At 44.3% G+C, this 20,315-nt stretch overlaps 1 protein-coding gene across 1 annotated transcript; it reads right to left on the reverse strand.

Moving 5' to 3' along the window:
- Nucleotides 1–4,166: 4,166 nt before the first annotated feature.
- On the reverse strand, nucleotides 4,167–8,721 carry LOC147902028 (protein trichome birefringence-like 23). Its single transcript, XM_087375240.1, has 3 exons — nucleotides 8,214–8,721; nucleotides 7,824–8,101; nucleotides 4,167–5,330 (listed from the first exon to the last, which is right to left on the reverse strand). Exons 1-3 carry the CDS (start codon nucleotides 8,488–8,490, stop codon nucleotides 4,560–4,562), a joined length of 1,326 nt encoding a protein of 441 aa, XP_087231366.1. The 5' UTR covers nucleotides 8,491–8,721; the 3' UTR covers nucleotides 4,167–4,559.
- Nucleotides 8,722–20,315: the final 11,594 nt, after the last annotated feature.

A 20,315-nucleotide genomic window follows, 5' to 3' on the forward strand; every position in this document is an offset into this window, starting at 1 on the left:
GGAAGCATTAGTCCTCCATGATTGGGGAATTGATAGACTGATAATCCAGAATTGCGACACCACAGTCAGGGTGAATGTGGGAACAGGAGCTATTAAACCAATTGTTCCTAGAGCATTGGATGACACATCTTCAACAACAATCTCAAGAAAATCAGCTCCCTTGCAATAGCATGCCATAGAAGGTGACTCATAAAGCAATGTCAATAACTGGATACAAACATTGGCAACCATCGACAACTGCCACTCATTAGACCCCATCTTCTCACAAATAGATGCTAATGCGCTACAGGTAGATCCTCTACTCCCACATGAAGAACCAATCGATCTAGAGATGCCATTCTTTATGGCTAACCTCGAGTGGGATAATAAACCGGAAGAAGGTACCCATACCAATGATGACTCAAATTTTCCTTGGGACCTTGAAACATAGGCTGAGAATGCTGAAATTGAAGATCAAATCTTTGATAATGACTTAGCCACTCTGCATGCCCTAATGGCAGTCGAGCTCCTAAAAGTTGAACCTCCAAAGTTGAATAACAGCAAAAGATCTTGCAACAAAGCTGGAGGAAATCGCAGAAATGCTAAGGTCGAGCACTTCAATGAATTTGAACGAGTCCAATCAAGGATCGTTGAATTGTACCTTGCAAAGCTAGCTCCCTCAAAATCAGAATCACCGCCTCTTGAATGGTCCCCTAAGGGACTGGAAGGAGTATACACAGCAAATGAACCCTTACTTGAAAACACCTTACTAGTGGAAAAGTTATCCTACAGTTTCCAACGTAAGAAGTTTCGGAAATATAAGCCACATGTACGGATGAAGCTCGATCAAGAGACTTCAGAAAAAGAAAGTCAAGAAGAGCCTAACAAATTAGTAAATGTAACTATGCCACCTAGTACACATGACACATGTCAAGCTAGTTCAACACCATCAGAGGCTGATCTTCGAGAAGTGCCGGAATACTTCAAGAATTACACAAGTGGCAGTGTGCCAATAGCAATGCCAAGACCACTAAGAGAATCTGAAGTTTAAGAAACTGATAGCATCGGAGAAACTCCAATCTATGAGGGATTGGCAAAAACATGCACAATAAACCTCGCCCTTGAAGGGGAGGAAGAAAATTTGGTTATCATTGGAAAAGAGCTTCGTCAAGAAGATGAAACCAAACTCAAAGCACTCCTAATGGAATACCGTGACTGCCTAGCATGGTCATACAAAGAGCTAAAAGGAATTTCATCAGATGTGGCAGTACACATGATACCTATAAGGGAAGGTGCTCACCCTAAGGTATGTGGACCTTATCGTACAAATCCCAAATATGGCACCATGGTTTATGATGAGCTGGAAAAACTCCTAGATGCTAGATTTATCTACGAGATAGAGCACATTGATTAGGTTTCACCCATTGTCAATGTGCCTAAACGCAACAAGAAGCTCAGAATATGCGTAAACTTAAAAAATGTGAATGCCGCCACAATTAGGGATTACTATCCCCTACCCTTACCAGAAACAATGTTGGAAAAGGTGGCAGGTTCAGAAATATATAGCTTCTTGGATGGCTTCAGTGGCTATAAACGAGTGCAAATTGCGCCTAAAGACCAATCAAAAACAACATTTGCTACAAAATGGGGTATTTTTGCATATAGAGTCATGCCATTCGGCCTTTGTAATGCCTTGGTCACATTCCAGCGAGTCATGTTCACAGCTTACAAGTCATTTTTAAATAAGTTTTTATAGGTATTCTTGGATGATTTGTGCATCCATTCAAACAAATAAGACCACTCCAAATGTCTTGAAGCAATACTAACGAAATGCAGGGAGTATGGCATCTCCCTAAATCCAACAAAATGCCAGTTCATGGTCATCCACGGAGTTGTTCTGGGACATATTGTCTCCCAGCATGGGATTGCAACTGACATGGACAAAATCAAAATCATCATGGAATTGCCTCCTCCTTCAAATTCAAAAGGTATACAAGTATTTATGAGGACATGCCGACTATTATAGAAGATTTATATTATGGTATGCCATGATAGCTAAACCACTTCACAAATTATTAGTGGAATTCTTATGGACCGAAGAGTGTAACTAAGCGTTTGAGCTTTTAAAGTGTCACCTAATCACAGCACCCATCCTTATATCTCCCAATTGGGATATTGATTTTCATGTTCATACTGATGGATCCAAGTATGCAATTGGGAGTGTGCTTTGTCAACCTCGTGACCATAAGAAAGACTACCCATTCTACTTCGCCAGTTGACAACTCAATGATGCAGAGATCAACTATCCTACCACAGAAAGAGAAGCCCTAGCAATGGTGTGTAGTGTAAAGAAATTTCGGCACTATCTACTAGCAAATGATTTTGGCTTCTATACCGACCATCAAGCATTGCTTTATCTTTTAAACCGTCCATGTACAACAAGAAGATTAACCAGATGTCCTAAAGCCATTCGTGCTCCAGAACGATAGCTCCGAAGAGGATTTAATGCATGACCAAGATGAATAAATGCCACCCCAATCACCACCGACCTACCTAACCATTGACGGGGCCTAGTTATTGAAACTTGTTTGACCCCACCCACATCGACTTATGCTCTTTCCCAAGAAGCAACATCTTACTTAAAGCAAAGGGATCTAGGCAGTTTGCATAAAAGCCTAAAATCCTTGGAGGATAGTCATACAATTACCACATACATCAAGAACTTTCTCCATTCTTACCTCTCCAGCAATGCAAAGGTTGACGAGTACGGTACAATCACTATACATCAGAGCCCACTAAATATTATCCTCGACAGTATAGTCATTCAAAGGGCTTTCTCGCTGCCAACACAAGGTGCCAAATACTCTAAATGGCCTGCCGATGCAAAGTTTCTCAAAGTACAGTCTCTCCTTACCAAGGGCACACTGATCCATAGAGATTGACCATCGCCTCAAGGAAGCAGCATAATTCCTATCCACAATCCTGGGGGTTAAGTGCAGCAAGAATCAATCCCTTCCACTTTGCACATTTGTCTTGCTAAGTAGGAAGCTAAAACAAGACTGGGTCCAACACTTTGTCAACTTCTTTATAAAGAAATTAGATGGTTCTTCAAGCCAAAAATGTAAAATTCCACACTTATTGGCTATAATCATAAAAAAAGAACTACAAGAAAGAGAAATGACTTTGCCCTAGTCACCAAAACCAATTGAGGAGTTGGACATACCCTTCTCACCAGTATGGGAGCCGTCACCAACATCTCCTACTATCACATTGATAAGTGCAGATGCTTTAGAAGGATTACCTACTCTAGAGGTCGGGATTAAGAAATTGCCTAACGAGATGCTACAACTTGGTACATAACTACAATCAATATATTCCCAACAACAGCAACAACCAGAGCCCGAGGCAACATCTACACCAGAACCTCAGGAAAGATCGACACCAAAGCTTGAGGCTACATTATCACTAGAACCGCCCATCGACGCCATGCCAGTCGATGAGCCACAAGGGGAGCTAGTGCCACTCGCAAAGGAGGTGCCAAGTGAAGGGGTGCTACTAAGACATCTCTACCATTAGAAAGATAGTTGGATTGGACGATCCAAATTTGGATTCCTTTGACCTAAGTCTTTTGAAGTATTGGGGAATGCACAAGGGAGGGCTTTCTGAGAAGGAAAGTGTCCTAAAAGTGGTGAGTGGCCGAGCCACTTTCTGAACGGGAAAGATCGACTACAACCCATTCCCCCACATGGAGGGCCGTGGGGAGGATACTTGCAACTCGTGCTCATTCTGGACCATACGATGTGGAGTGAAGATCTAACGGTGGGAAAAAAAGTGCCTATTTTGATAGGCAGTGTGTCACGCTATGAGAGGTGGGCGAGGGCAGAGCCATGGGTGGACGTTGGATTGAAAGAGATCCAATGGATCTCAATGCTAAGGAAAGCCCTTGGATCTCTCTTACATCCAAGGGCATTAATGGACAATCGTATGAAAGTGTATTAAAGAAGCATGTTGCATCGAAGAAATTGTCTAGCCGGAAATGGAGGAGACACATTCCTGTTCTGAATATATCACTTATCAGGGAGGATTCCCTGCGTTGTTTAACCAGAAACTAAGAGGTTGGATTATCAAATTTCACCAATTCAAAACCTCCACCCTTCCTTGACATGCTCACAGAAACAAAACGCCCACCAAACAAGAGATACCATGAATGCTCATGCACACCACCTGTCTTTATGGTTGAGACCCTTATTACGGGGATTTATGCTTCACAGAGCCTACAACTAGCAGTAACTAGTCCTCAGACTCGAGCTGCCTTTGGCAGCTCACAGGAAAGTGAAACAATAGCAGAAAATAAGAGCACAGATATTACATGATTGCCTTTCAGGAAGGCATGAGCTTTAAAAATGGATTACTCCAAGCAGAAAGCTTAGAAAGGCCATGACCAGATCAATAGCCATTAGCAGTGAAGTTTTGTTCCTGATATTCAATCCTTCAGGAAGTATTCCATTGAGCTTTGCATTGATAAACTAAAATCCTTCAGGAAGGATTCCTCTGTGCAAAGCTTGCATGGATACACCCACCTATACATGCTTCAGCATCTCCAAGAGCATTGCACTCCAAGTGTCAATGGCACCAGGTAGACACCAATGCAAGCAGTCATTTTGGACCTTTGCATGCTTGTCGTCTGCAAAAGGCTGGAAGTTTCGGTAAGGCCCTGGATGAGCATCGGGCCTTAGTAAGGAAGCATGTATTGTATCTGCAAGCTTCAGTTTGAAACTGAGAACAGAACTGTTTAATAGAGTTTTCCCAAACTCCTCGAGCTGTATTTTGTACATCTCTGCTGTCATTCCTTCTAAGGCAGTCATGTTGCTGCGGAAAGGAGCTTTTCTGGTGCAATTACCTCCGTTATCCCATCGGCCATTTTCGAAGTGGTCAGGGGTGAAAGTCCGGAAAAATACTGTCCCTTTATAGTTGGAGGAGATGAGAAAATCAAACACAGTCCTTAATGCCACTCTGTAGGCATAGTAAAAGCCCACTTCAGTGACGTTCATTCCTGGACAATAATGGCATCCGACAACCTTATTCTCTATGTAGTAGATGGTAGTTCTTAAGTACCATTGTCCTGAAGACAATACTATATAATCGTATTTGTTAAGGGAAGGTGCCCAATTCTTATCTACAGTGTCCACATACAGCTTTTGAACGTCTTTCCACTTGCCATCAACTTCATCCACCGTCTCATCGACCAAAAACGGTGACCACAAGACAGCTAATGTGAAGTTGTACGTAGGAAAAAACCAATGCACGAAGTGATCCATGTCATCTCGATAAAGGTTTGTAGGAGTTTCAACCTGCAGTGCACCATTACACAAGACGTTAGATTTCGGGCAGCAGATTATGTAAATAGTAACTCCACAAACGAACGCCACCTTGACAGAACAATTTAGTCAGAACAGCGATGACCCATGCTTAGGACCAACTGCTGACATACTCGGTTACCTTGATTGACAGTGCAGGTAGCCGCAGATGTACGGAGCCAGGAAAATGCAACTATAATACAAGGAAGCTAGTGTGCCTGTCACACAGACTGAAGTTCACCAGCATTCTTGGCAGCAGGACGAAAGAATAAGTCACAACCAGGAAAATGGTCTAGAGATTTCTTGCGTTTTCAGACAGCAGATATGTCAAAACGCAAGATTTTTGTTGGAAATTAGCTGCTCAAATCTGAACTTCCACCTATTACAGGCCTATGACCAGGTGATTTTGGGCAATCGAACGGACCCAGGTAACTGCCACATTTCACCTCCCAAGCACCACCAAGATAAAAGAATCCTCGACATTTTCAGCATTGCACATACCCACATTTTGCAAACTTGACACCAACAAAACAAGCATTGAAATTGCAGAGGAAATAAAGAAAGAGTCTGAAATATAAAGCATGTAGAGAAAGGCGTTCCTTCAAAAGCACGCACTGAACAATTTCAAAATCCACGATTATGAAAAAAAAAAACAATTTCAAAATCCACTCTTCACTTGCATATAATTCCAGTCATCACAAAGAAAAACACAAAGCTCTGCAAGCTTGGAAGATTTCCGTGCTTTTGCAGCCCTATTGAGAACCCAAACATATATTTTGCATCACTGTAAACATGAGTGAACTTTCATTTCATTTTCATCAAAACTGAGTGATGAGACAATCTGCAACATGTCCCATCAGAATTTATATCAAAGTGCACTGAACCATCTCAAATGCATTTTGTGATGTTTACTTATGGAAACCAAGTCCCCTCAAGATCTCCATATGTACATAAAATTCACGACCTAGACAGTCAGTCGTTGAAAAGAAAGGATGTCCCATAGGTGGAGAGTTTTTGTTATTATTGTTGTTGTGTGTGTGTGTGTGTGTGTGTGTTTGTCTGTGTCTGTCTGTCTCAGCAGTGCCACAAATCGGCCATGCAGGTCATGCCTCGTCACTTGTGCCCATCACCATCAAATCTGTAGACCCTATGACAATTGAAGGTAAGAGCCAGAGAGAGACAAATATCCCAACCAAACGTCTGTCACAAACCCCAACAGGAATGGTTCGGGTTGAGCATGTCACCATAGCAGAGAAGTGCTAATTGTTAAACCAAAAATTGCAGATACACATTAGATTCAATCCTTATGAAAGACAAAGGGATGCAGCATGCAAGGCAAATCAGGATTTCTATGAGCTATGAATAAAAATACCCCGGGAGGGCTCATTGTCTCCAGGTGATGGCTCACCAACTCCATTCTTTCGTCTATCTGGACTGTACAAACTCACATGTGGCTCAAGATCACTGTGATGCCTTTCAACAAATACTTGGAGCTATGACTTTATCTTCTTCAACAACATTCAGGCTTCACTTGCCATTATTCTTCTCCAGGATGTTATTTTCCTACCTATTTGGAGTACTTTTCCCTATCTGGTTGATCACAGTCATAGGCTGCTTTCAGCATCTTGGTCGAGATTCCATGCAACCATCATACATTTCAGTTTTAGGGCTTCTTCAATCTCTCTTAATGTCTTTCGATTGCGTTGGCTTAGGTGATTTGCAATTTTGCACAACAAAAGGATTTATTTCCACACTTAGATAATTGAAGAATCTTCAGGGGGAAAAGAATATGAGGCAGATTCCGAAACTTCTTCAATCTCTGTTAATGTCTTTCGATTGCGTTGGCTTTGGTGATTTGCAATTTTGCACAACAAAAGGATTTATTTCCACACTTAGATAATAGAAGGATCTTCAAGGGGGAAAGAATATGAGGCAGATTCCGAAACTTTTCTGTGATCCTGGAACACCCAAGGCAGCATTAAGTGAACGTATAGCAATACAAAGTCCGCAAGCAAGCCACATGAATCTAAGAGCATCAAAAAGTACAGAATGACGTCTCTAGACGTGGAGTGCATCAAAGGATCGCTGCTATCAACCAATAAAATATAACTGAGTTTGCTTTCACACACACCTATTCAAAAGTTCAGGTCTGCAATACAGATCCTAGACTACCAGCTACCGAGCATTAAAGATAGAATAAATCGGCAAACAAATAAGCCCGTTCAAACAAATATAATAATGAGCATCAACAATCGGAAAGCTCCCTGGCAATTCATACAAGCAGCGATGCTTTGACCAAACAACATGTTGACAATGGGGGAAAACCTTCAAGCAGGGGAATGCGAATCCAAAAACTGTTCTAAGGTGCACAAAGGGTAACAGCAAATTGAAAACTGCAACCTAGCTGACGGCGACAAGAAATACACGGTACATTGTACTACGGGTTCCACAGTGCAAGTCCAGACAGCCTACTGGTTATGATATTACCTGTGCAAGAGAGCACAGAAAAGACTGGAAGTGATTCCGCGCTATTGAGTCTCCAATAAAAGCCCAAGCCTTTCCCGAGACCAGCTTTAAATAGGTTTTAGCATCAAACAAGGGCAATTCGCAATCCGCAGGCTTCCATTTCCAGTACAAGTAGCCGCTGTCTGGCCTGCCATTCTTCATGCAATTCTGATGTTCTTGGATGAACCGGCAAGTCTTGTTGGTGTATTGAGGTCCTGAGGGGTCCGGAATCCAGTCTCCCTTCCAAATGTTGCAACCTCCTGACATTCATAACTACCGTCAGATGAAACGCTACACTCATACCTCCATCGATAAATCGGATCAGATAGCCACAAAGAGTATAAGCAGGCCAAAAGTGCAGTGCTTTATCACCTACAGAGAAGTCGATAAGCTTTGTTACGTCCGGCTTTTCTTGTACAGGCTGTTCGTTCACGTCAGGAGAAGTTTCAGGATAGTCCTCAGCGTAGTAAGTTGACGTGCGAGAGGAGTAAAGGCTCGCCAATACAAATGGCAGAAGGAACACTACGAGCGACACAAATACGAACTTCCTTTGCTTAAGGAACTTCCAGAACTCCGAATCGGGACGCCCATCGTGGCCTACGGGTGCGTAGTTGCCTGGATACTTGTGGGCTGCCGTTGTCTTAGACATCTCCGAGATGGAGCGGGCAACGAGCGCTCGACACTGGAACGCAACTCGGCAAGTGATCAGAGGAGGCACATTCCGAAGAAAGAGAGAGTTTGAGCTGAGACCTACGCGCTGGAGCACATGGGTCTAGAAGCAATGCAGCTGGGTGATCCAAACTCTGAGCAAGGAGGAGGTAAGCAAATGAGCGGAAGGGGGGGGGGGGTGCTCAAATTCTAAGATTGGAGATGAATGAAGAGGAGGTGGGTGGCAAAGAGGTGAGAGGTAAGGTGGGGGTTGATGCGTGAATGGCGATGGAGAGTGAGTGGAGGAGGAGGGGACAGGAGGAAGGTCGGACTCAGAAGAGCAGGAAGAAGAGAAAAGAAACAGAGAAAAGAGGCACCCAAATCATGGACTCATTCGCTCATCTTTGCAGACCATCAAAAGCTAGTGAGGAAAGATAAGCTCCCCTGTCATGTCGCTTCCATCATTCAAACATTGCAATCAACAACATTTCCCTTAGCAGAAACACTAATCGCACAGTAGCAGGAGATTGACAGGAAATTACAGATTACTTTGCATAAGCAGGATAGAAGATTCCTTAGCACGAATCACAAGCACTCGCTTGGAAAAGCTACGCAGAAGATTTGATTGAGAGAAGGTGAGGAGGAGCATTGGCCTTAGCAGGAGATTGACAGGAAGCACGGATGGATTAGTGCGGATGGTTATAGCAAGACTTAACAGTGACAAATTTCCCTCAAAAAATTACATACAAACAAGATTAGCAAATGGAATGGAAGGACAAAGATGCTTATGCATTTTAGTTTTGGTGTCTCTATTGCAGAGCTTCTGTCTTCCATAAATGCAAAGGGTCTTGTTTCTTGTATGGCATGCTGCATCATCTTTCACCCCCTCTGCAATAACAAGCAAAGCATCCCTTAGACAATTGACTATCTATTTCCATGCAACCCTCTGATCTGATCTCTGTGAAGCTGGGAGGAGAATGATCTGTAGGGACGGCACTGCTTAGATGAGAGCCTTCTTCACGACGCTGTAATTTCTTCTAAATTTATGAAGCCTTTACCGAAAAGTACTGGGTCTACAATTTGCAGTGAGGGGTGATGTTGGGAGCAGATGAAAACTTGTGTGGTAGTATTGCTAGATATGTTAGGAGAAGGTGATGTCAGACAGATTTCCAACGTGCAGGGGTGTGAGCTGCAGAAGATGAGAGTACTCTGCATCCAGCTGGGCCTCTCTCTACCCATTATCTTATTATTTAACAAATGTGAGCTCGCCTGCCGGTTCAGGACAGCTCCTGTGTACGTGAATCCATTGGCCCATCCACCAAACACAATATTGTAGCACCTCTTTAAACTAGTTTCGCCTGATATGACACCTCACCCAGTTCCCCAAAACGTACACGGTTTTTTCAGTAGTTTATCATATCGCTTTGATTCTTGCTTCTTACCCATACCCCTCATTACATTAATGGGGGACTTTTTTCATATGCATGATTAGATTACGACCGATGGTTCTCTTGTCAAAAAGATTACCACCAGCATTTTATGTCTTTTTTCCTGGCTTGAATTGGCAAAAACCGGTTGGGTTTTTTTGCCTAGCCTTTCTTTTAAGCAGTAAATTTTTCGGTATTACACTCTAGACAGTTGACAAATGATAAATCAAGAGCGGGACTAGTTCTTCTTTCCAGATTTGCATAGAGCTCCTGCGAATGCCCCCGCGCCGCGTGGCCCCCTCCCCCCTTCCCCTCCTCCCTCTCCGCCGCCTCTCTGCACGCTCCCGCCGCACCTCCCTCCATCCCCCTCTCCTCCTCCGCCCACCATCCGCCCCCCCCTCCTTCCTTCTCCGCCCCTCCATCCTTCCTCGCCTCCCCCCCCTCGCATTGCGCTACCACACCCCCGCCCCCCTTCCCCACCTCTGCGCCATGCTGCCACCCCCCTGTCCCCTCCCTCCTCTCCTCCTTGCTTCCCCGCCCACCCTCGCGCCGCGCTACCACACCCTCGCCTCTCCTCCCTCCCCTTCCCGGCCCTGCACCGCGCTACCACCCCCCCTCCCTCATCCTTTCCTCCCCTCCCTCGCCATTCTCTCTCCAAATACCGCCTCTCCTCCCCCCGCTTCCTCGTACATCTCCATCCCTCCCTCTTTCCTCCCCCGCCTCCGCCCCATTCCTCCCTCCCTCGCCTCTGCCACTTCCTTTCCCCCGCCTTTTGGAGCTTTCGCAGTTTGTCGGTGCGGTATGGCGGCCGTAAGTCCAGAACCGGTGGCCCAGACGGACCCCCCCCCCCTCCTTCAGCCTACCACATAACATTGACAGAGCATCAGGTCTCATTGGTGAAGCAGGCCGCCACTGACTTTTCCCAGACTTCCATTTATGGGAGAGTCATTGGCTACGCCCCTTCACGAGCAGACATCAGGGATTGGTTGCAGTCCAACCTTTACCTTGAGGACAGCTACATTGAGGAGGTCGCACTCATGGGACGTGGTATCTTCTGGCTCAAGCTCTCCTCAGCACAGGCTACGAGCGATATGGTCAGACGGTCCCCTACCTCTGTGGGTGGGAAGATCATCCTTATGGTCCCATGGTATAGGGGTTTCAGTGTAGCGGACTTCGATGCCTGCTTCCGCATTCCCCGCCATCCAGTTACCCTCATCTTCCCAGGCCTCGCAGCAGATCTTCGCCCGATCATCAAGGACTTGGGGGTGCGCTTTAGCTGGCTCATGCAGGACACCTTCGTTGATGCAGCGGCAGCCCAAGGGGTGCCACGTGTCAAAGGTAGTCCTAGATCCGCAGAGTATCCCCTCGGAGTTCGAGATTGAGACAGACACAAGTGTGGTGACGCAGCGCATTATGGTCACTAGTCGCCCAGATCAGTGTCTGAGATGCCACGGCTTCGAGCACCAGGTGCGCTCTTGCCCTCGCTTCACGAGGACAGATCCTCAGATGGCCCCCATCCAGGCAACTCAGGATCCCCCCCGCCAGGCATCGACACCCCCTCCAGAAGGGGAAGGCTGGACTGAGGTCAAAAGGAAACAGAAAGGAAACAAAACAGTAACAAAAAAGCCCCCCCTCTCCAGCAAGAGACCCCTGTGGTCACCAGTCAGCAGCAGCCCCGATAAGGGGAAGGAGAAAGGGAAGGAGAAGGTCAGCCAGCCTCCTCCTCATCCTTCACCCCGCCCCCCCTCCTCCTCGGTTCCCCTACCTCCCCCCCCCTCTGGGACCCCCCTCAGCACCTTTGGTTTCACCCCCCCCTCTCCCTCGAGCATGATCCCGCGGGAACCCCCCCATCTGCCTGCGCCGCCTGTGGCCCGGAAGCCAGCACAGACCTCCTCCGCGCCTATCCCCCCTGGCCCGGTGGAGGGGAGAGGCCCTTCCCCGCAGATGGCCAGCACCACTCCAACTCTTTCGACAGCCAGCACCCCTCTTTCTGGTTCTGACTCCTCATCTTCGTCCCCCCACCCAAGGGCAGCTCCTAGAGCTCTACCTTTGGAGTTTTACCGAGCAGGACCTTGGGATTACTTGGATGCAGCTGGTATTGGCTCCTTCCCTGCATGCCTAGACATCAGCATCTTCTTCCTCCGAAAGGGGGCGGAGGGTAAGGTGTCCGTCCTTGCCCCCCATGATGGTCCTAGCTATTCCTTCACTATCACCAGTGACGGGAATGAGCAATGGACGAATGAAAATGTTTGGGAGACGATTCGTGATCAGTCCTAGGAGCAGGTACAGGATTGGATCGGTAGCAGAGTAGCGGAGCTTCAGCAGTAGCAGTGGAAGGAGGGTGACGTTCGTTTGAGATGGTGCCACAGCGCCAAACGATTCCGCCTTTTGGTCATCATTCGACCGCCTCTGGAGTGGATCTACGCAGAAGGGCTCCGCCCTTGGAGGACCTTAGAGGTAGTGGGCTTCTACAGTATTTCCCTGGTGGAGGCTTCGAGTTGGTTAGAGAGAGCTTACCACCATGGGACGAAGGGCCTTTCCCCTCTGCTGAAGGTTTTAGAGGATGGGTCCGATGATCCGACCTCTCCTTCGAAACCTTCACAGAAGTGCCTTCGTCTGCACACTGGACATCCTCCGACCACTTCGACATCGACCGCAAGCAGACAGCTGTTTGTGGCCCATCTCTCCTCTTCATGAGGATATGCATTATCTCTTGGAACATCAACGGGTTCCACTCATAAGGAACCCGCGGCCCAAGGAAGATGGTGCTCAGACAGGAGCTCCAGCTAGCTTTGGTGGGAAGGGTAGATGTGCTCCAATTGCAGGAACACAAGCTTTCGGCTTCTCAGACCAGTAAGTGTGGGAAGGTCCTCATAGGACACTCCCACACCTACTGGGAACCTTCGATTGGCGAGCAGGGGAGGAGGGGGGGTGTCTGTACCTCCATCGATGCTTCTCTAGTTCAGCATGTGTGTGGTTTTGGCACCTTGATCCTAGGACGAGCGCTTTGGGTGGGCTTGAATATTGAGGGATCCCGCATCGTCATCCTCAATATCTATGCCTCGACCGACCTTAGACGAAGAGCCGCTTTCTGGAGCTCTTTGACAGACTTATTGCCAGAGATGGATTCTTGGATTGTAGGAGGGGATTTCAATAACCTTGAGGCTTTAGAGAATCAGTAGGGACGGGGCCCAAAGTTCCTCGGTATAGTTGAGGTGGAGCAGGCGGAATGGGACTCCTCCTTGTTCGCTGTGGGAGGTCGGGACTATATCATTCCTAGCTCTTTTCAATAAAAAACCTCCCAATCTTAGCTGACATACTCGCAAGATTCTTTGCAATCCCACCTAATGGAAAGAAAAGGTTATGCTAGTACAGATAATCCTCAATTTGCATCTTCCAATGCTAGTAGTTCTTGCCATTGAACTTCTTGATTTTTAGCTTACCTTCTTCTGTCATTACTCCCACTCAAACCAGGAACCTCCTTCCAAATGAGTCAATGGACATTGGTCAAAAAAATGCTATGATACCAGTTATTAGGAGCAATGTGATAATGGAGCAACAATGCAAGGAGCCAAATGCATAAAATACACTATACAAAAAGTGCACAGAATGGAAGAGAAAAAGAGACACTGATATAGTAGTTTACCTAGTGTGGGCTACATCCACGAAGAAACTAGTCTTGCATCTTTCCCTCGTCTTTCTTATCCAACAAGTGAGAAGATAGAAGATACAAGCAATATCGTGTGGTCAAAATTGTAAAGACAACTTGCTGCATAGAAGTCTTAGAGCATCAATTGCGCTTGTGGGGAGGCATGAAAAGGCATGATTAGAGAAGACACGTCTCGATTCAATTGCTTCCAGCGCCTTGTACTACATTATATAATTTTTTTATTTCCCTCTCTTCCTCTCTTACATGTGTGATTTGTATCTCCTCATTACTTTCAAGAATCACATTGTTGGAGACTGTCTCATATTGAGACTCTCGCCAGGATTAAAGGCAAGATAGCACCAAGTCGAGCTCCTTCATCAACTAGTAACCACAACACGCGCAGCAGAGTAGCTTATCTCCCACAAGGCTCCAACCACGAGCCATGATCAAAACAACCTCACAACATGGGACAGAAGCTTCAACAATTCAAAGGCCTAGCCAGAAGCAACAACGACCAGCAGTGGCCTTCCACAATTTCCCAAAGCAAACAGCGAAGCATCAAAGCCTCTATGTCCTGCTACGACCAGCGCCAATGAGCAAAGCCTACAATAACACCTATCTAAAGCTAGAGTGACCAAAGTGACAATAACTTGTCGACGACCATCTACGACCTCTGCAAGCACAAGCTCAAAGTGACCCTTCAACCAAGGCACCTTCCAACGATTGCAGACGAAAGGATGGCTCCAACAGCCAGATCGGCCTCAGCAGCTCTACAACCACAAGCGCCTGACTTAGTAATGGCTTCTCACAAGATGGAATAGTTGATGGTTTCTCTACTCCATGTGAGACAAGGCTCACAACAAAGCAAGGCCAATCGGCTCCTAAGGCAACGACGACGACTATCCACAACCGAGGCATCTTCTACGACCAGAGCACGAATTGCAAAGGTGGCTCCTCTAGCAGCACCGATGGCCAACAACAAGCAATAGCCAGAAAGCCTCCAATGACGCCAACGCAAGGCCACAGCACCTCACCATCAACGTAGTGCCAGCTTCAACATCCACAACTCACTCGAAACAACACCTAGCTCAACAGCTTCTACATGTAAACATCAACAAAAATCTGACCACATTAATGGAATCTAAACTATTTCGTAGGCATCCCACAAAAGATTAGTCTACCACATCATCACCACTCAAGATCATTGGAGCTCCTTTTGTGAATTTTCATGTATAAATTTTGGGTTGTTTTTCAAATTGCCATTTAACAAAAGTTGCCTTTTAATAGCCCAACTCCCTTAAAAAATCAAGTGGTTTCTCTTTTTCATCCACAAGTGCTTGCTTTTACCACTATACTAGGATGCAGTGCCAATGCACACTTGTGCACTCTTGTTTTGAAGTTTTCTTTGTTGTCTCCCTTGATGTGTTCTAATTGATGTCCGTACCTCATTATTAACTCCATTGTTGTAGGAAATGGGCCCCTAATATGCCTATCTTGACAATAAAGTGAACAAGGGGACACATACATCAATTGGCTATTCTTGTACTTCAAGACAAATGGGAGTTTGTTGATGGGTCTACACCTAGACCATCTGACAGTTCAACAACAACTCCCACCATTTCCGTAGCACAAGGAGAAGGGTCTACACCTGCAATAGATCCTACCATTGCCAGATCACAGGAAGAATGGGACAAGAAAGAGAAATATGCATATCATTTGATTAAATAGAATGTGCAAGATGTCATGCTAGGACAACTCAACACAGTGAAGACATCCAAAGAAGCATGGGATGTGTTTGCAACTCTTTATGAGTCTAAGAACACTTCCAAGATGCTCACACTGAGAAACCAAATCAACCAGAGTTTTTGCAAAAGCAATGAAATAGGTCATGCTTATGTACTCAGGATCAAGGATTTACAATGAACTCGCTAGCAGTAGGAGAGACTATGAATCTCATAGAAATGGTTCAAGTCATCGTGAATGGACTAGGAGAGGGATTCAAGAATCTAGTCCAAAGTATTTCCATTCAACGGCAAATTCATCACTAGAAGAGTTGCAGTCAGTGTTACTTGTTGGTGAAGAATTAAGGACTCGAGCCATTCCAGCATGCAAAGGTCATTCCAATGATCAAGCATTCACAACTTCAGACAGAGGTAAAGGCAGAAGCATAGACAGAGGTAGAGCATCTCAGGGAAGTGGTCATCATCAAAATCAACATCAACATTAGCATTTGTAGCAGCATCAGCATCGACATCCAAGATTTCAAGGAAGACGGAATGCATCCACCAACATGTCAAACTTTCAATGCAACTACTGTCATAAGTTTGGACACTATGAAAGAGATTGATCAAGGGAATTTTCACTGAAGAGAAAATCATCGTGGTGGAATTTCAAGTCACAGTCATTATGCCAATGAACCTTAGAATATGTATCTTGTAAGTGATAATATGCTAAATACTGATATTGATTGCAATTCAAAAGGGGAATGTAGCTATTAAGTTAATGAAGCATATCAAGATCCCTGGTACATTGATAACGGTGCATCATCGCACATTACAAAGTATCACGAATGGTTCATAGAGATGAAAACATTAGAAGAACCAAAGAACGTTATCTACATGCAGATTAAATTGCAAACCATTAGAAGGACCGAAGAACATTATCTACATGCACATCAAATCCAGTTCAAGGGAAAGGCATTGTCCCTATGAACAATTTCACTGGTTCAAAAAAATTGGTGAAAGAAAGTAGGCCCAATAATATATGCTGTAGTCGTCGATGAAAGTCAAGTAGTACAAGGAACCATTGATGCTGCAGATCTAGCCATAACCCCATACATTTGTATGTATCAAATCAAGAATGCCCCTTGCTTAAGAGGTGCTTTTGCCAAAATTTTTTCTCTTTTGTTTACTGAAGGTCACAAGCTTTTCCAAGAAATTGTAGTTTTGGAATTCCAATTGCCATATTCTAATTTCTTAGCTGTATCAAGCTTTTGAAATTGACATATCCATATCTCTTGTGCCGCCTTGATAAAAATCAAGGTTTGAAAAATTTGCAAAGATTTGAAACTCTTATGAGAAAAAAATTAAAGTTTGGCCATGATTTACAACTTTTTCTTTAAAATTCCAAAGACAATATACAAAAGTGTAATATGTTCTACAAATATTGTAAAACTAAAAAAACTAGCTCGATAAACTTTTTATATTGATATATAAGTATAGCTTCGATAAAAACATCCCTGCTAAAAGGAAAGCAAACAAATTGTATGATCTGATCAATCGAAAGGTCATAATCTCTAGAGATGTAATATTTGATGAAGAATCGGAATGGGAAACATCAAATACATAGGAGATGATCACATCGATTACTCAGTCACATACTGAAAAGGTTGATGAAGAAGAGCGAGAATTTCCAGAGAATCCACTAGCAAAACATCAACTTAGATGGTCTACTAGGGAAAGCAGGCCACAGCCACATTGACATATGCTCAGAAAGGAAAATCAATTCGGATTGAAACCACCAATTATGCTCTTATGACGAGTCTATTAGTGTCCCACAAGTGGCCGATTTGTTTATTAAACATATATTTTGTCTGCATGGATTACCTAGATCCATAGTGTCAGACAGGGATGTTAAATTTACTAGTCATTTTTGGACTGCACTGTTTGAGACACTAAGGACTGAGTTGGGAATGAGTAGTGGGGATCATCCAGAAACGGATGGTCTGGCGGTAGATTTTAGAGGATATGCTTAGAGCATATGTTTCATTGAGGCAACATGTGTGGGACAAATGGTTTCCACTGTTAGAATTTGCCTACAATGATAGAAAACATTCCTCTACAGGGATTAGTCCATTCGAGCTAAACTATAGGTATAGAGCAGCATATCCAACTACAGTTGGAATACCTCAAAAATTGCCTAGTGCCGCGAACTTTGTGGTTAGGAGATGCAAAAGATGCTAGCACTTGTGAGAGCTAACATCCGCTAGGCTATAGATAGAGCCAAGGTGTATGGGGATGAAAACAAATCCGTTAGGGAATTTAAGGAAGGAGAAAAAGTTTTTATCATAGTTCCTTCACACTCCAAGCCTTTGACTATAGGATAGTGTGCTAAGTTATCACCCTGCCTCACTGTCTTGGCCAATGGCGAACCTTAATGCTCAGGTACCTTGCTTTACTTCATGTCTCTTGATGGGTTCACCTCTTCCACTTTCTAAGTAGCTCTTTACATGTTCCTAGTTTGGATGGCTTGCCTCTTTGGTTCACCCATCACAGCTGTAGCCGTTGCATTGGCTCTTTTAAGCACCTCCCCTTCTCCTTGCTCCATTATGGGATTCTGCTTACTTGGATGTAAGACTTGACCAAGTTATTGGGTCTACACTCTCAAGCCTGATGTTGTGGTTTTCGCCAACCTTGCTTGTATTTTTAGTAGCTTCTTTTGGCATTTGGACAGTCTTCGTCTGGGGTATTGTATCGACTTCTAGTTGTCGCAATAGCTACCTTGCTGCGTTTCTTATTACTATTTGGACCACCTTTGGTAACCTTGCATTGATTGACAGCATCGGTGCTAGTTTCGTGATGTTAACTTACCTCCATAGCTACAATTGGCGCTTGGTTTTAGTGCGTGATAGTTTGCTTTTCTCTTTTGTTTGCTAGTTTACCTTTTACAGTTCCTCTTTCATCCAAAACGAGATTATCTGCACACTCGTACTTTCTTACTCTTTGCCGTTTACTTGCTTCTTTAGGAGCTTACTCAACCCTTAGCCTTCACTAACTATCACGACATGATTTTGTAGTCTAGAATGTATTAGGCTAGCATGATCAAATGTAATAATTAGTAGGTAGGCTAGGTAGGTTTAGATGCCTAAATGCCATATGGATAATGTATTGGATATGTTAATTGATATGGAATAAATGGTGCACTCACACATGTAGGACCTAGGATAGGAATGGGTAGGCATGCATGGGTGCATTAATAAATGGTAGACATAAAAGAGTCATAGGCTAAGGGTAGAATAATGGGGTATGCCCAAGGGATGGATCCCAAGAGGCATGAGAGGTTGTGACATCTCATATGCATGGAATGTGTGCATGAGACATTAGGCATTCATATGTGGTTTGTGGATTGCATGAGCATAGTAGAGTGGTCAATAGCAAAAGTACACTCACGTGGGCACTCCTTCCACCCCATTTGGAGGGCCAATGCTTCTCAACTTATGCATCATTCTTCCACACATGTGCATCCTACAACCAGTATGTGTCAAGTGGTATCAGAGCCAAGATCCTTTGACTCTAAGAACCTGCCATGTGGAAGTTGCAACAGTCGTTGACATCAGCGTGAAGTCATCAAAGAGAATCAAGATTCACCCATCAAGAAATCACCAGGGGGCCTCCTTTTCCCTCTCTGAAAGTCACTTTCTGTGGTGCGATAGGCAATTTCATTGGTAAAGTTGATAGGGCAAATTTTTTTGTGGGAAACGGCCCCGCGTCACCAATCGTGGGCCTTCAGGGCCCCTGTGCAGTCTGTGACCTGCATTAATTACCCCCGCTAGGTGTAGTCCTGGACGTGGGGACTTTGAGGAGCCTTATATAAGCCCAAGGCCTTGTACGCAGGTCGTGTGGCGCATGGCATGCGGTGCCGCAAATCACACCTTGGTCCACACTTAGAAGCCACCCTTTAAGTTGCCTTGCAGCCCTTGCAGTCGTCGCATGGCACGGCAATCCTTAGAACCCGACCCCTATATCCTCTGTATCGCATCCCCCTTAGCCTGTGCCGTTGTCAACGTCTAGCCGCCGCCCTCTGACCCACCGTTGTCGCTACCACATGTCGATGCTACCAGCTAGCTCGGCACTGGCCTCAGTTGCATCAACCCCCCCCGCATTAATTTGTTTTACTAGTAGTATTATATTGCCTTTTCTCATCAATCTTTTACTTTCCTATATTGCTAGCTATTATGTGCTCTTGTTTCTTCTAGTTTGCGTAGCTTTCCTGGTGATTGTTTCTTCACCATTGGGAGCTCTTACTTAGTACACAATATTAAGTGTCTTTACATTTCCCATTAGCATCATTTTTTTCCCTAGTTAATAAAAAAATTTTAAAAAATTAATGTACACATTTTCTTTATAATTTTATAATTTTATAAACTCTTGTTTCGTTTTTCCTTTTTAAATGAAAATGTTGAATTTTTTTTTTGATTATCTTTCCCTCTGCCAAGGACCTTAATCACCTTGTATCAGTGTAGGAGATTATTGATGATGTGATGATATTAATTAAATACATTTTCACTATGCTTGACGAGGATGTATAATAATCCCCTAATCCTTGTTCCAAAGAAAATTAATTTCTTCTCTTGCAATCCCCGTAAGTAGCTTTCAATTGCTTAAAAGGTTAACCATGGGTGTGGAGTACCCCTATGGTTATGTTCTTTATGCGTGTGGATCACCCCTAGTATCTAATTTTTGCAATTTTTGATGTCATAAAATAGAATTCCCTCTTAATACTATCAAGTAATGCAAGCAAAATATTTCATCATACTACTTGAAGCTAATACCTTCAGTGTATTGTCTACTTCCCTTTAACTGTTCACTTTCCTCACATGGGTGTGGATTACCCCCCAAGTTCAAAGGAATATTTTTTGATTTTTGGGAGGGAAGTACCCCCCTTAAGATTGTTTTTTACATTGACACAAATTACCCCCCATTAATTATGCTTCATTTTCATTACTGCACTTATTTATAAAGGGAAAATGTT

Source organism: Dipteris shenzhenensis, chromosome 5, assembly GCF_047967505.1.
Source record: "Dipteris shenzhenensis isolate YYH24624 ecotype China chromosome 5, Dip_SZ_1.0, whole genome shotgun sequence".
NCBI classification, from domain to species: domain Eukaryota; kingdom Viridiplantae; phylum Streptophyta; class Polypodiopsida; order Gleicheniales; family Dipteridaceae; genus Dipteris; species Dipteris shenzhenensis.

What these genes read in the sequence shown, in the direction of transcription:
- LOC147902028 (XM_087375240.1), bottom strand. Translation starts at nt 8,490, where the DNA reads ATGTCTAAGACAACGGCAGCCCACAAGTATCCAGGCAACTACGCACCC. An exon ending in GCTTATCGACTTCTCTGTAG is followed by an intron (nt 8,102 to 8,213) that starts GTGATAAAGCAC and finishes TATGAATGTCAG; the next exon opens with GAGGTTGCAACATTTGGAAG. An exon ending in TTCTGTGCTCTCTTGCACAG is followed by an intron (nt 5,331 to 7,823) that starts GTAATATCATAA and finishes GGTGCACTGCAG; the next exon opens with GTTGAAACTCCTACAAACCT.